At 34.4% G+C, this 17,037-nt stretch overlaps 1 protein-coding gene across 2 annotated transcripts in view; it reads right to left on the bottom strand.

The window, feature by feature from the left end:
- Ppp3ca (protein phosphatase 3 catalytic subunit alpha) overlaps positions 1 to 17,037 on the bottom strand; it is a 315,713-nt gene that overhangs the window by 56,675 nt on the left and 242,001 nt on the right. For both annotated transcript variants that reach the window (XM_047565696.1, XM_047565697.1), the window contains exons 4-7: positions 14,589 to 14,700; positions 13,396 to 13,541; positions 9,153 to 9,292; positions 1,586 to 1,663 (exon numbers count right to left, since the gene is read on the bottom strand). In XM_047565696.1, coding sequence (XP_047421652.1) covers positions 1,586 to 1,663; positions 9,153 to 9,292; positions 13,396 to 13,541; positions 14,589 to 14,700 — 476 coding nt within the window. The remainder of the gene's footprint in view (positions 1 to 1,585; positions 1,664 to 9,152; positions 9,293 to 13,395; positions 13,542 to 14,588; positions 14,701 to 17,037) is intronic.

The raw sequence follows: 17,037 nt of genomic DNA, 5'->3' as shown, positions 1-17,037 counted from the left end.
TTCTTCTGAGATAGGTAGTATATCTGAATAGTTCCAAAAAGAAAAAAAATGAAGTCTGTTTAAATTTATGAATTTTAAAATGGCTACCTACCTATCAAAGGTACTATTTGAGCTACTTTTAGAACCCAGCTGTGTAAGACATGGTGGTTCATCTACCAGAAATAACCAATGCAGGACACCAAGGAAATGATAAAATTTTGTTCCACAGCAGTGCTTCTAAATGGATATTCCTTAATCTATTTCATAGAACTCATGAGATGCTTTTTGGCCCTGATGGAAAAGATTCAGTGTCCTGTATTTTTTTGATTATTTGAGGAATAAAGTGCTATTTTATGAATTAGTTTTGCTTCAGTAGAAAAAGGCAACTGGATTGTTGGTTTATTTCCAAAGTTCTTATGGCTGTTCTGTTTTATTACTGATTGCCTAAATATTACTCTGCTGAGACAATAATCTTTAACCTGGAGACACCAGTAAAGATGGGTAATAAATAAACTTCTAAAACAGAAACAGTCTCAATTGTATTTCCATAGATTTAATCAGATATTCTTTGAAATCACTCAATCTAGGCAAAATGCTTATATATAACCTTTATACAATACTGCAGACTTATAGAAAAATGCCTGGTTATAAGAGGTCTTTGTATATTGCTCTATTTATTGGACCATTTTATGTCAAAAATATTGACAACCTTCTGAAATTCTAATGGTTACAAGTTATCGAGGTAATTGATCTTTCTCCTCTCTATTGACTAACTGCTTCAAAAGAAAAGCTAACTTTGAAAGGAACTTAGTTTTTGCTTTGCTTCTGGCACATGCTTGGTTCCTCCTTAGGAACATAGGTACCTATGTTGTCAATTTCAGCATAAAGGTTGTAAAATCCAAAATCCAAAATATGAACATATGTGTTTAATAATTTAAAGGCAAACAAACAATGCCTTTCAGTGGAACATAATGGAAAAGGGTATACAATCTCAAATCCTAAAATTTATTATGTCAATTTTCCCCTCATGCAGATTTAATGAACTGATGAAGTAAACATACTTGACACTTAGTTTTCTAAACTCTGAAAATTGATATATGGTTTAAAAATTTACCAAATAATACAAAATCAATTTTATGTAATTATGTGGTTGGAACATAAGATTTTTTTCCTTTGTTTAAATGTCCCTATATTTTTTCCTTTAGAACGCTACAGGGGTCAGAAATGATATTCTTTAAAACAAGAATACAACATGCAATATATTTTAAGTATTTACATGAGATTCTTATTCATGTTGCCAACCAAGACTCAAAAGAAGTTGCTAATTTACTCAATTTGAAGACTGAGAGAAATAAGGGGATGGGGTCATGCCCTTATAGAACTTCAGAAAAGCTGAAAATTGACTTATTCAAGCTAAAGATTGAAGAACTTTAAATGGAACTTGACCGCCTGGGACTCTGTCATACCTATCTCGTCAGAGACCATTTTAAGATCTAATTCTGTCTGGGAGTCAGAGCTTGGAAAAAGGGAATCTGCACCGCCTGAGCACAGGAGGAAGTTCTGAGAAAGGGGCAAGGCAGTCTTCCCAAACCTCAAGTCAACTCACCCTGCATCTTGGGCTTCATGGGCTCGGAGTATAGATAACAAGTTATTGTGCTGCAAGAATTCACAAACAGCTGGGTAACTGCCAGAGACAAAAAGAAAAGAGAAGTATCTGTTATTAAGTCATCAGGCGTCCCACATTTACCTCTAACGTCCAGGGCAGTTTGATCAAGCATAATCCAACGTATTTCTGAAGCAAGCCTCTTGGCGCTAACGACAGGTTTTTCCCTATGGCAGACATATTATCAAGAGCAGTTTATCTCAACACATAGATATCTTGACTTAGTATAAATGTCTAACAAACGATTCTTGTGTTTGTCTTAAAAGTTGCAAACTTGAAGGACTCCATTATAAGTGAAATTGAAACTACAAATTAAAACTTGAAAAACCTATTTTACAATCACTGTTTCTTCTGCAAGAGTTTTTAATGAAATAATGTGTTACAAAATGAACACATTTTTTACACTTCAAAACCAATACTCATAAACAAACTGCAAATATTCACTAAAACCAAAAATATATATACAATAGGCTACATTTATCCATTATAAAAATAGCACTTTGGAGTAATATTTTAGCTGTTTATATTAATAAAATAATTTATCATAAAAAAGGAGATGGATGTATTTTATACACATTTGTATAAATTCCCTGATCAACAGGAAATAAAATACCACTAAGATGGCATAGAGCAATTGATTGTAAGAAAGTTTCAGTTCCTTGACAAAAATGGGATCAAATACTGAAAAGAGTTTCTGTGCACATTCATATGTGTGTTTGTATGTGTGTGTCTTTTGCAAGAGAGAGGAAAAAAAGGAGACATCCATGAGGTCTCCCCTTCCTACCTGTCCCAGGTCAGCCTGGTCAATAAACCACCCACCTGATGGTCAGGAGTACACTTACAGATTAGAGAAGGTGACCTGGGCCTCTATGTGGGAATGTGCCCATATAGTACCTAAGACCAGAAGCTGACCAACACATTTCTTCAAAGTCTGCTCTACTTAAAGAAAAGGTGAGTGTCTACTCTTTCCAGATAAGTTGGGAAAATAAATCTTTATTTCAGAGACGATGGCTGGTTTTTCAAAAATAGCAGGTTGGTTTGGTATATATTTAACTCTAAATGCCCAGTTAAGGAGCATCATAGAGTATCTTCTAAATAAATACTCCTCCCCCATCCCTTGAGCTCTTTGTAATTCTCCCATATTTGTCTCTTTATAAGACAGTGTGTTGTCTTGTTACATTGTTAGATGGGGACTGCCTGTCTAGGTTTGTCACTTGCCTTTGGGTGGAGGGCTTGGTTACACTCTCCCCGACTCCTCCTTTTTGGAAAAACTTACACTACTCCTATGAAAATATAATTTTTAAATATTCTATTCATGCTAAGTTTGATACTATAATATGTTTAGACTATGTTTTTCCTATGAAAAATATATGATTTTTAATGGAAATCTGACAAAACATAAAATTAACTAAGCAGTGATTTGTTGATTAATAGTTATTACATGAGGTACACTCTATTATTTACATGGAAAGAGCTCATTTTGAAGAAAAACTTTATAAATTTAAAAACATGCATAGTCAAATGCTCAAGCTTTTAAAGAATTACCCACAGTTTCCTAACTAAATTTAAAAAATAATTATATATCCCCTAGATTCCCATTACTGGTGAAGTACTTGCCTAGAATGCATTAAAATCTTAAATAGTAATTGAAAAGCAACCAAAACATTCTGTAACATTTCTATATTTCTTAATGAAAATGATCACAAAGCACATAATATTCAAACTGAAAAGCCATATATTTATATAAATATATATATGTGTGTGTGTGTATGTGATAGAAAAGTAGAGTCTTGAATACCTTAATACCACATAGAGAGTTGGAAAATCATTTAATACCCAATAATTTATCGAGACGCAGTAATGATTTGTTCTCTTTTTTAGAAGGAGGGGAGGGGTGCAATGATAAGTCAGCCAGGGTTCTGTCCTGAGGGTGTTTATAATCAAGGTAGGAATACATATAGAACATTATAATTTTTTTTTAAATGACTGAGGAATAAGATAAAGATAAAATAGCACAAGTTTTATTCAACCATTATGAAGCAAGAAACCATGCAGTTTTGTAGTTAATTAGGGAACTGTGAAAAATCTCCTTTGTGTGAGATCTTCAAGGAAATGATGTTTGTGGGTGATGGAAAAGGGGTAGAATCCTATCCAGAAGGGGTAGATAAAATGTGGACTGAACAAGAACAAAGGTAAAGTAGGAAAAACAGACAATAATGTGACAACCAGCAAGAAAACCGGGTTGTTACTAGAGCAAATAGCTCCATTATATTAGCTTCATTCTGCTTATTTGCCTCTTTTTCTTTCTACAGCATATTAAACTGTATTTTAAATTTTGAATTAAATCTCAGTTGAAGACTCTATGACTCAGCCAGCAGGCATTATTAAAATGCTTTTTTTTAATGGTTATATTTTTGTGGACACTCCACGTGCATTTTTTACCTCCTAAAAGGTCAACTCTTTTGCCCTGTATTGGCGAAATGATCACCTGAGAAGCCTTCACTCCGAGCCCCCTCATCCCAATCCCAATCTCTGCAGGACTGCTGTATCCTCTTTCCATAATGCACATATCTGATGCATCACTTACGCTGTGATGCAAACTATGTTCACACATCTGCCCTCCAGCGATAGTGAGTGCCTTACAATAGGGGCACTGCTTCCTGCTCTTCCCACCTAAATGCTTGGCCACAATCTGTCAGCTTATTAGAGCTCAACCTCAGTTGGGAAGGTAGCCTCAAGAGAGCCAGTTAAGCAGGTTAGAGGTGCGAAGAGTTTCTCTCCTGCCTCATGCTCAGAAAAGCAGAGGCCTGGAGACTGCTACCACTTATCAAAGTACCCAGCTGGCAGCCTGCACCTCTTAGGTGTCCTCCCTTTCCCACCCCACACAGTTATCACTCTGCCTCTTCTTCTTGGGGCCTGCCGTAGGCGGGTACTCAGTCCTGGATGACCTGGGTCTTCCCAGACACTGTCAGATCTATCTTTATCTAGCACTTGCTGCGTTTCTTCTTTGCTCCAGGGTTCTCCAACTAATTTGATTTTACCCACTAGGGTTCCAAATCTTCTGCAAGACTTCTGCAGAGCTTAAGTCCTAGCTTACACTTGGCTGCTGGAGGTCTCAGGAGTGGCAAGCAATCTTTATTGAAGGTAAACTTTTTTGTTTTATTTTGTGATGCTAGGGATTCAATCTAGGGTTTGTGTGTGCTGGGCAAGCACTCTACCACTTAGCTACACCTGTACCCTAAGGCAAACTTTTTTATCCAAGAAAAATACCTATACAAGAAAGGGCACAAATCAAAGATTACAACTTGATAACCTTCTATAGAGTGAACACCTTGGCGACTAACTCTCAGATAGACATGGAACATAACTGAACCCAAGAAACTCATTGCTCCTTCATACTCACCTCCTTACTAAGTATTCATCATTCTGGCTTTTAACATTATAGATTAGCCTTTGCAGATGTTGAGCTCATTTGATGGAATCATAGAACATGTATCTGGTCTTTTTTGCTCGTAATTATACTTGTGCCACTCATCCATGATGTTATGTGCAATCTAACATACATATTAAAGTTTATTATTCGTGCTGCTAAGTGGAACGTTGGGTTGTTTTCATTCCCTGGCTATTGTGATTATCACTGCTATGAATAATCTTATGTCACTTGGTACACCTATGCACACACTTTTACTGTATATGAAATAGAACAGCTCAGTTGTATGAATGTTCAGCATTAGGGGACAACAAAGCAGCTAAATGTAATTTGGGAACAGAAATGTGGTAACACAATTCAAGTGGCCATCTTTGCAGACCTCCCCCACATTCCTGACCTATAAGAGCCTCCCCCCATGACTGGATGGATATATTCTACTCATCCTTTCAAACTCTGGTAACACCTGTGCCTGGAGCCCTAATCCATGCTGTCCTTGGGATAAGACCCCAGCTCTGTATGTGTACTTGCACATGTGAAATGCTCTGCACACCTGTCATGGTACTATTCATCTTGCACTTGGTCTGTTTTTGCTTATTGCTCTCTGCTACAAGACCATCGTTCCCCTGAAGGCAGAGACTCTGAGCATCTATACAACTTTGCAGAGGTCATAACGCAATAGGTGCTTGCCAATGTTTGTTAAATAACTGAATGAGTGAGTGAATTATCATAAAGGATGCCCATGAATGGAACAGTAAAAATAGGGGAGGGTTGGGGGAAGAGAGGATACTGATAAATATGAGAGCACAAAATTTGTGGTTTCTACAGACTAGAACTGCCCCAATTTTCTTCAACTTAGAATAGGAGGGAAAGAAGGACCAAAAAATCCATGAGGCATCCCTGTGGGCACTAAGCACATAGTAAGTAAATACCCACTTCAAGCAAGGTGAGTGCAGGTTAAGGGGACAATGGAACACTTAATTACAGCAGACAAACAGACAGCTCAGGAAGATAAAGAGAGGAAGGGCAAGACAGATTAAATAAGCAAACCACAGAGTTTAGAGTTACAGTGGAGCTGGGTAAATGAGCCAGGTTCCTAGAGGAAAATGTCAATAAAAAAGACATGTCAAAAGTATGAAGAAGACAAAGAAAGAGGGAGCATTTGCTGATAAATTAGAGGAAATAAGTCAGATGGAAAAGGAGGAACCTGAGGATTTCAAAAGAGAAGGGGTTGATAAGAAGGTCAACTGCTTCAGAGTAGTTAGGCTGCATGAGAAGAGATGGAGATTTGTGATTAAGAGATCAGAAGTGATTAGAGTGAGCTTCGAATGCAGCCTTAAATACTAACAGTGTCTGTCAATATGTCCCTCAAGACTCAGTGCTTAGAGGAACTTAACTCACTCATTCGGAAGCAGGAAAACCCCAAACAAAAAGCTATCATGATTCATCCAAGGCAGAGCTACAAATTGACAACCTAAGCACCAAATCCTGCCAACAGTTTTCCTCTGTTTACAGGAAAGTGAACATCTTACCTTCAGTATCATGATCTTCAAGCTAACACTTGGCTTGCTCAAGAAGCTCAATTACCTGCCTGAACATTATAGGATTCTGAGTGTGCAAACTCTGTTCTAATAGTACAAAGATAAATGTAGCACTGGAGCAAAAACAGAGTTCCCATGGATTATTTTCCTCTCCATTAATCTGTCTGTCTAATAAGTCTCATGGATAGCATTAATAAATTCCTTCTGATGTATTTTTCTGTATAATTTTTTAACATATCATAACCAAGACAATACGTTAGATAGTGATAGGTTGTCATATTAAGTTATACATGCAAGCTATATATAAACACATAAGATAAACCTGGGCATGGTATATCTAAATAACTGCTAATAACTCAATCTGGTAATTGTTGGTAAGTTTCTCTACTAATTTCATGGTTCGCTTGTGTCCATCTCAATGAATTTTATAAACCACCACCTCAGAGGAGGCCTCCAATACTTTCAAGATGGCACTAAAGGCAAAAGGACCAAAAGGCTCCAAGAGAATGGGAAAGACATTTTTCTCTTCCTAAGACAAAACATAATCCAGACTTTTCTGCAAATATGTGGAGTCTGTAAGCTGCAGATTTAAATATTCAGCCTCACAATAATCAGTATTTGTCATGGCTAAAGATTAATATCTGTTAAGAACCTCCTATGAGATGATTTAATCATTTTGTGGAGAATAAAATTCTGAAAATATGCTTTATTCTCTACTTACTCAGTTGATAGATTTTATTCCTGACCTAAACACATTTTTGAGTCCACATTCACAAAATAAAAATATTACACTTTATGTAAGTTCAGTATGGGACTTTGTTCAGAAGGATTTATTTGAATAGGTGATACAGAAAACTCATGGTAGAATGCCACACTATGAATTAATGGAATATGACTCTAAGAAAACAAGAGTTTATATTTTGCTTAATAGTATGTTAATAAAGGACAACTTAGTGGTTATCAAACAGGTAATTTAAACATTTACAATATGATTGGGAATTTAATATGAGGTTTGGAAAATGGAACACTTGGTTTTTATATACTTCAACCATACTTAACTTTTCTCTAGAAGTAACATCTTTAATAAAAGATCACTCCTAAATTAACTACTGAGAAGGATTTTTCAGAAATACTATACATGTTACTTCAAAACAGCCTCCATAGACTTGGTGTTCAGATTTTCAAAACATAGAGGTGGACTATAACTTTTGGATAAATAAATTCAGAATAAATTTCTCTATTTATATGTATAACAAAACCATTTATTTATATAGGGTGAATGATTTTCTACTTATCACCCTTAATTTCTCAATCACATCAACAGAAGAACAAAGGAAACTTTTCCCTCATAATAAAATTATATATATATATATATATATATATATATATATATATAAAACAGAATGTTCTATCATGGAATAAACTGACCAAAGTTATACAGAGGGTATCTGCTTAATTTAAAGACAGAAGGTGCGCAACTGGATATGTTTTACAGAATTCTTCTAGCCCTGCCATTAGCTTAGCTACCTGCCTGGAATTGAGCCCGAGTTTTAGAGAATGACAGATTTGATGGATGGATAGATGGATGGAAGGAAGGAAGGAAGGAAGGCAGGAAGGCAGGAAGGAAGGAAGGAAGGAAGGGATGGAAAGAAAGTATAAGTAAGTAAGTGGGTGGGTAGGTAGGTATACTTTAGAATTTAAATTCTCAACTTTTTCAGAACCTATTTCCCTCTTGCAACTTTAATGTAAGCTGCAAGTCTAATGACAGGGGATCCTAGTGAAGCTGAGGACAATCAGATATGTGTACTAGGCTAAAATTGGGGTGACATGTCAGGAAAACAGCACATGCAGAAACCCAATTATTCAGTAGATTTCTTTGTAAAGTGTTTTGAAATGCTATGGAATGGGTAAAGCCCCAGAGATCTGCAAATGTAAAAATTACTATGAAAATATTTTCAACTTGGTTATCAAGGTGCTAAAAATAAATTTCCATGTACCTATACAGCTGCTAATTTTAATTTATACAGGAAGCCTGACAAACTTAAATTATATATAAGAATGACTTGAATATAACTTAATTAACCAACAGAAAGTTGTTTTTCTGATTTAAGTCATGAGAACTGGTAAAATTTTTAAATGTGGTTACATAATTCAATGAAAACTCAAGGTCAGTCATGGATTTTTTTTTTTTTCCTGTAGTTCTTTAAAGTAGAACAAATTTTCTACTGAATCCTACAATCTTCTTTAGCAGCCTCTCCATTCTCACGTCACATGATCTTTTCTACCTTTCCTATTCTTCACAGAAATTATTTATTTATGTATATATGTATATATATTTCACATAAATTTATTCACTCACTTATTTATATTTTCATTTTGAAAGTGCTAAGAACCCATTTAAGCCAAACTATCAAAGTGAACTTTGTGCTTATCCTGGTTTCCTGAAGGAGCTGTATATAAATATCATTAATGAATCCAATGGCTTCTACATTCCAGCATTTATGAGGCAAACCTGTCCCAGCCGGCAAGCCTGGGTCCTCACCTGTAGAAGTACGAACATCCCCTGACTGTGTTGTGAGTGAAATGTTCCTGAGTCTTCTCATTTCCAAAATCCTCCAGGGGGTCTGACCACAGGATATCACACATGGGTCCATAAGCAGGTGGTTCTTTGAATCGGTCTAACTAAGAAAAATAGAAGACAGAGCAAAATACTAATCTTTGGAAACTTGAATTTCAGAAAACAGAGGAAACCATATCCACCTGCCTCTCCCCACTAGGTGAACTTGACAACTCTCTTCCCCTCTGCTCTCCTTCCTTCTTCCTTCCCATTCTGCTACTCTTCATCTCCATGTCTGACTCCTTCCTTCTTCCTACAGGTGAGCACACTTCTTTTCTGTCTTCATTGCTACCTTTACATTTCTCTTGCCTCAAAAGTCCCTACACTTTCTTTTCCCCTTTCTCCTCTCCTTTTTTAATCCTTGCCTCTCCTTACTTATTTATCCAAGTGTTTTAGCCACTGCCAATTAATGTGATTTTAACTCTGTTTCATCTGTGGAAGGAGAAGCTGTAATTATCTTTGGGGAGATTCTTCCTACTGACTCCATTGGACAACAGTTTAGAAGTCAGATGGGGCACACATGATTTTTATATTATAAAATATAATATAATATTATTATTTTATATAACAACAGGATTTGGGGAACAGAAAGCTTTGTTTTAAGAGGAGCTACTTGTTATATAATATTATGGATATTCACTCATTAGGGCCCATATAGGTGTCTAATGAAAGCATACAACTATGGAGAAGGGAAAAAAAAAGAAATGATAAGCAATCAAATCATTCTACAATTTGGCTGGTCATTCTTTAGTTCATGTTCTAAATGTTACAGTTTCACCTGAATCCTTTATTTAAGATCCATTTTCCAGTGATAAATGTTTAGCAAAGTCATACTTCAATTTAAAAAGGTGCATTTTGGAAGTATGAATAATATAACCAGAAATAACATTTCACCAATAATTTTGTAACACTGTTACTTGAGTTTGTCCTAATTTAACTGCAATAAAAAATGCATAAAACTGTTATGAAAACCCATTAAGAATGAATGTACTTCAGATTCAATACTTGACTATTTTGAAAAATCCAGGAGAAACAGCTGAACATCAAGTTGATAAGCAGTGAATTCTCTATTTCACCTGGGACATCATACAAGATGATGAAGTAATGGTTTTGCTATGTACTGGTGTTTAGTGATATCTAAAGAAAAAGAGGAAATATTTCACATTTCCAACATCCAGTGAGAATCTTCAATAAGAGTCTTCAATATTTCAACCATTATATGAAGCCATAAAATATTCAGTATAAACTTAAGCCTGTTTGAGAAATTTAAATAACTTATGCCTTTGAAACAATTCATCCAAGAAAAATAACGCTTTTCCATGGAACAAAGAATTTCTTACAGAGAAATAATAAATTATTATTAGGGGTAGAACAGTGGAGGAGGGAAGGTTTTCAGACCAATATGAATCCCCTATTATAGACTGGAAAAGCAACCCTAATGTAGAATTTATTCTGGAAAAATTATAAAGTTCATTCTAAAAGTTCACATCAACTACACTAAAAATCAGCATATACAAAATAAAGTTAAGTGTGATTAAAAACTCTGACATAGTGAAATGCAAACCTCAAAATCATTTTATGGCAAAGTTTAGAGCTTAATGATATATATGGAAATTGTATAGAATATCTGAAATATGCAAAAGGTAAATTCTGGGGATTGCAGGTATTTTTTTTTTTAAACTATTCGATGTACCATGAAACTTTGAGTTACTGATTTCAACAGTCCATCAGGTTGTGAAAGAATTTGACTAAATTCATATAAAAAGGAACTTCATATACATGAACTCCATGATTACCTTTCAAAAACATATCTGTATAGTACTTTAAATAGAAAGCAAAGATGGATTGCTCAGAAGACCAGAGGCAAATGTGTAACAGTGTCTAATAAAAATTATAAAGGCAGAGTAGAAAACAGGTTTATTTAATGTACCTGTGTTTCATTTTTAAAATAACAATCAAGTATTTCCTTTCTAATAAGAAAGTAAATCCAGTATAATTTACAATATTATCTTCAACCTTAAGGATGGAGATCTTCTGATGGAAAAATTTGTATGCTTTGCTGCCCTAAATATAATTTTTCTCTAAAAATCAATAAACTTTTCAAAGAATACTGAGGTCCTGCTAGAAGAGATTCATGATATCTAAATATGTTCCTGATTTAACAAGTTGTTTCCTCATCACGATGAGTTTTATGAAGAAAAATTACTGCAGAAACAAAACAAATGAGAATTACATAGAAATGACAATTTTTTGTGTCACAGAGGTTTGTAGATTTTCTTTTTTCTTTTTCTTTTTTTTTTTTTTTTTTTGGCTTGTCTTTAATAAAATAGCCCAAAAGCCATATCCTTTCAATTATTCTTGGCAGTAGAGAACTTTATACATCTATACATCAGTTGTGTTCAAATAATGAAAGATCTATATTGAGTACATTTTTCACTTATCCTCCCTCTTAGGAGCATACTTGGTAAGTTTCTCATCCAAGTAAGTCCATAAAACTTGATAAATCCAATTAAAGCATAAGTGCACATCCCTAATGCCCACCACAGGTTAGCAGAACAACTACAGCTATTTATATTCCACCTAGTCCATGTTCCGTACTTACTGTAGTAACTGACAATAAGGTAATTAATAAGATAAAAGCTTACATGGTTCTTTGATTGCCTTCTCAAATCAACACTATGGAAAAATACTATTTACTAATTTAATATTAAGGCAATTGATGGGATTAACTGATAAATGTTGTTCAATATAGAGATTTCTGAGATTTAGCACTGAAGTTTCCAAACACAGGGAAATGTAAATAACAATTAATTAAGTGGCAGTGACTACAAGTGACACCAAGGGATTCTTTGTACAAACACCACTTAAGTAATAATACACGGCGTTGGAATTTGAATTGTGTCTCCTATCATTCTTAAATAAATCTGTAAGCAAAAAATTCTGTACTCATTGAGATTAGGGTCTCACTTGTTTGATCTACAGTCTATCTGTAACACATAAGGCTTAAATAAGTAAATATTAAAGACATATTTTATAATGAAACTCAGCAAAATCCTGATTCAGTTACAGTAATTTAGAAAAATGTGACCAAATTATTATTGCAAAGATTCTGGGAGGAGTAATAAAAAAAATTAGAATTATTTCCATCTTTCTTTTCTTCTTTGATGTAAGTACAACAAAGTTTCTTAGGTCTCTAAAAGTAGAGGGTAGAAGGTTCAACAATAAATATGGTTTTCAAAGATTCATAATTCTTGAAGAAAAATTATACAAAAATTTAGTTTAGATTTCCTAAATGGAAGCTTGTTGGTGAACACAATCTTCTAATCACATATAAAATGCCATATATATTAGTGTAAACAAATACCTTAAAATAATTCCAGGTAATTTTATTTCAAGACACTATAAGAAGATATATATTGTTTTCTATCTTTGGGGATTTGAGCATCAAAAAAATTTGTGGAGTTGTTTTATTACTCTCATTTTTTTCTTACACTGTTGTAATCATCAATGCGAAAAACATAAGCAAAGATATAAAAGATTCTTATGCTATGTAAAACTATGCTGTATTATTATTTTCTCATGAAAGAAGCACAACACACTTCCACATTCAATAGAAATAATCCTTTTTTTCCAGCTAAAATGATAGTAAAAGTCAATGCTAATTAAGTTAAAAAAAAACTTCTTAAAAAGTCCCTTGTTTTTCATATAGCTCTCAATACAATCAATAGAAAATTATCTTTGCCTTTGTTAGTGTGTTACTTAAATGTTTTACATTGTAACAAATAGTAGAGACAAAGGCATAATAGGGACACATTTTAAAGATCAACTTTGTGATATTTTTCCCAAGGACAAAGCAACATTTCTAGCATAATATATCATGAATATCCAATGACTGTTTGAAAAAAATCTAAAGGGAAATATTTTATATTTCTAATGATACATGTCACATGGACAGAGAAACCCTGAGGATTAGAGATGAAAACTCTTCTAAGTACAAATATAACTTTCTCCTAAGAGCAAAAATTTAATACAAAGAGGAGACTGATGACCACATTCAACCATTTTAATCCAAAAAAGATAAAGTTAGTGATAAATACAGGGAAAATGATGCCTCTACTTATTCCTGGAGCACACAGAAAGATCACACTTGGAAAATAATGGGACTTACTTTTCTGATGTCGTCTAGAGTGTTGATCTCTGGAGACAAACCACCATGTACACACAGGAACTGCTGGTTCATCAGGGCAGCCAGGGGAAGGCAGTCGAAGGCATCCATGCAGGCATCATACACGCGCTCCGAGTACTTTATTTTACCTTTCAAATGTGGCCAAAAGGAAATGTTTACTCTCAGGGTTTCATCACTAGTATCATTGCATTGAAATAGTGTTGTGTCTTTTTAACAGTGTCTTACCAGTAAGATAAGATAAGCATAAATGACACTTGGCAAAATTCTGAAACAGAATCAAGTACAACTTTTAGAGATTTATATGTTAATCTTAATATGGTGTTTTATATTTTTATCATTAATCCATTTATAATTTTTATTACTTTTTTTTAGAGCAAAGAAGAGACTTCTTAGATATATTCTGGCTATTTATCTGTAGAACGGTCACCACAAAAATGCACACTTAACTGGAATACCAACAGAAAGATGGCCATAAAACTGGTTGATATTCTTGAATGATTTTATAGAAAAGCAGGTGGCAAGTTTTCTAAAGGTGTTCATCTTGCACTGCATATTGCTTTTCCCCCTATTGATTTATATCTAATGTTTTGAGAAAAGTCTTCATGCTCCATTGAATACATGACCACATGACAGAAATTGAGGCTTCAGTGAACAATGGGAAAAATGGAGAGAAAGAAAATGAAATTACATGATGTACTCTGTGCTCCTAGTATCCATGTCTAAAGGACGAAGTTGTCTTTCATTTTACAAAGTGTAGCAGAGGTTAGTATCTATCAGGTTTAAAAATAGAGAAACGGGGTTCTGTTTGACTTCCATTTGCCTTCCTTGAGTGATGTATGAATTATTGTTTCAAAAAGTAGCATACTTAACTGGTTTAAAAAGGAAAATTATTCACTTGGTTCTTAGTATCAACTATACCAAATATTAATTTGAATTCTCAAATATACTCAAATATCAATTTGACTATTAATTAGAGAATTTTCAATTTCAAAATAATAATTTTGAATTCCTATAATTGTTCAAGCTTAGAAACACATGGGCAATGACATGAAATACTGTCACCTATAATTTTTGACTGTTAGGCAATGGATCATATTGTCATGTACTCTTGGTTATTGATTAAAATGACTATTTACTAATGTAGTATTAAAGGAAGAGACTTAAAGTATACTTACATTCTTGTTTAAATGTGAAATACTCTGTTAGATGTCTACATTCATGATTTCCACGAAGTAAAAACAGTGTTTTGGGGTAAAGAATTTTCAAGGCCCACAAATACAGCACACACTGAGAAAAATAGAGATAACATAAACATCAACATTCTTCATTATATTTATTCATTTTATTGCTTATCTATCATGAAGACAAGAATCAAATGTATTATCATGATCAAAGATCCCCAGCCTAGAACTCATCAGGATGGATACTGACAATCATAACAAACACCGAGCTGGTACAAAGTCAAGATTCACCTACATTTGAAATATGCATGCACTGAGGATCACAGGCCATAAGGAAACTACAGAGTGAACCTGGTCGATAGAAAGAAATGCAGGTGGCCTGTGGGAGGTGAGGGAGGCAGTGTAGGTAGAAACATAGGGAAACAGGAAGCAGCCTAAATCAAAATATACTAGAAAGAAAACATACTGGCCTAAGAGTATAAGAAGGATGATGATGTGATAAACAAACAAACAATGCGTTTAAAAAGACACTTCTATTTATACATCGTATTTATTTTAAAAAATCAGGTAACAGAAACGGAAGAACCCGAAAGGAAGGGCAAGACATGATTTGCAGACCAATACAGACAAGCCAAGTGATGTGGATTTCGTCTGTTTTCACTTACTTTCTCTCTCCTGCACCAACCCCGCCTGCCCCTCCCTTGGAGGCATATAGTTTTACCATCTGGTTGTATATATAAATATTATTAAATCAATGACCAGAGAATCTCAGTACACATACTACTGACAGAGAATACATTTCATCTACCTTAAAACTCTCAAAGTAGTTATTTGGTACTGCATTTTGTGAGACAATGATGGCCGTCTGTGCAGGCACCAGCTGGGGAACAAAGCTGCAGTGCCACCTTCTTCCTAGCAGGGGCATTAACTAGAGCTAACCAGAGGACTCAAGGACTAACATTAAGTTTGTTATCCTCAACTTGATTCATAACAACTCTCAGGGAGTTGCTTTGAAAAACAAGTAGGCTGCCGAATCCTCATGGAGTTTATGTTCTAAAACTGAAGCTGAGAAGGAAAAGATACCACAGAAATCCTGAGGCAAGTCATTCTGATTACTAAAATTTGGGACAAAAATATACAAATAACAATCAGCTTCCCAACATAAAGTCGGCATGCCCGATAATGTCTATAGGGGAAAACCACTGTCAATTTATTTGCTGTGCTACCTGTGAGGAATAATCACTACCATCATGTTCTATGAAAATTTATGAAATGAATGGAGACTAGTTATGTTTGAATATACAGCCCAAGATTTGAAGGAAATACTAATCATCAAAGCAAGCATGTATTGCCATCATTCAGACATGAAATTGTCTTCAACAATGAAAATGTGATTGAAGAAAAAATAACAGATTAACATTAAATTATATATAATTATTACTTTGATTAATTTTCTAATTACCACTTTCCAAATTTAGTTATTGGCTTAGTGCGTGTGACTATGATATGAGTCCTTCTGAAGAGGTGACCCCAAGGGCTATATGAGAGTTGTTTGAAGCATCACCAACTGTTGAATGTGCCCTGTCATCTCAGTGGATAGCACGGGGGCTTAAGGAGTTTTGCTGTGTATTAGGTTTGACAGCTCCACTTACATGTTTTAAAAAATTATGCTTGTATTACTCAAACTTTTCTCACATTCCAGGGAAGGTATTTATAAACTTTCATTAATGTCAATGAAAGAATAGTTTCCAATTTAAAAATGTGAAAGGCTATATTTTAATTGGAAAAATGTATATATTTCCAAATAAGTTATTAACTTAAAATCTCTAATTTGGAATAGAAATGGATATGGAAAGTACTTTAAAATATATTTACATGTAGGCCAGGCCTGTGGTGCATGCCAGTGGTTCTGGAGGCTGAGGCAGGAGGATTGTAACTTTGAGGCTAGTCTCAGCAACTTAGCAAGGCCCTAATAAATTTAGATAGACCCTATCTCAACATAAAAAATGAAAAGGGTTGGAGATGTGTTTTAGTGGAAAAGTGCCTCTGGGTTCAATCCCTGGGCAAATAAAATAAAGTAATAACAATAATAAATATATATTGTATATATTTATATATCTATACATTACATATATATTTACATGTTGAGATTGCTAAATTGCATGCAATTTATTTACAAGTTTTGACTGCACTGTGGCAACTTTTTAAAAAAGATTTCTTTATATGAAAGTATAACTTTATATAGATAGGCACATGTATCCCAAATTATAGGATAATGAATTTTTACATACTTCCGTAGAACTGTTACCTAGATCCAGGTATGTTCCACTACCCAGAAGGCTCCTCTGTGCCCCTTTCCAGTCAGTATCTTCTTGAACATGTAATCAAACTTTTGACCTTTACATTACTTTTGCCTGTAACAATTTATTTTAAAACAAAGCTA

This window comes from Sciurus carolinensis, chromosome 10 (assembly GCF_902686445.1).
Source record: "Sciurus carolinensis chromosome 10, mSciCar1.2, whole genome shotgun sequence".
Classification (NCBI taxonomy): domain Eukaryota; kingdom Metazoa; phylum Chordata; class Mammalia; order Rodentia; family Sciuridae; genus Sciurus; species Sciurus carolinensis.
Note: the sequence above shows the minus strand (reverse complement) of the source record. Positions and strands in the feature narration are given on the sequence as shown.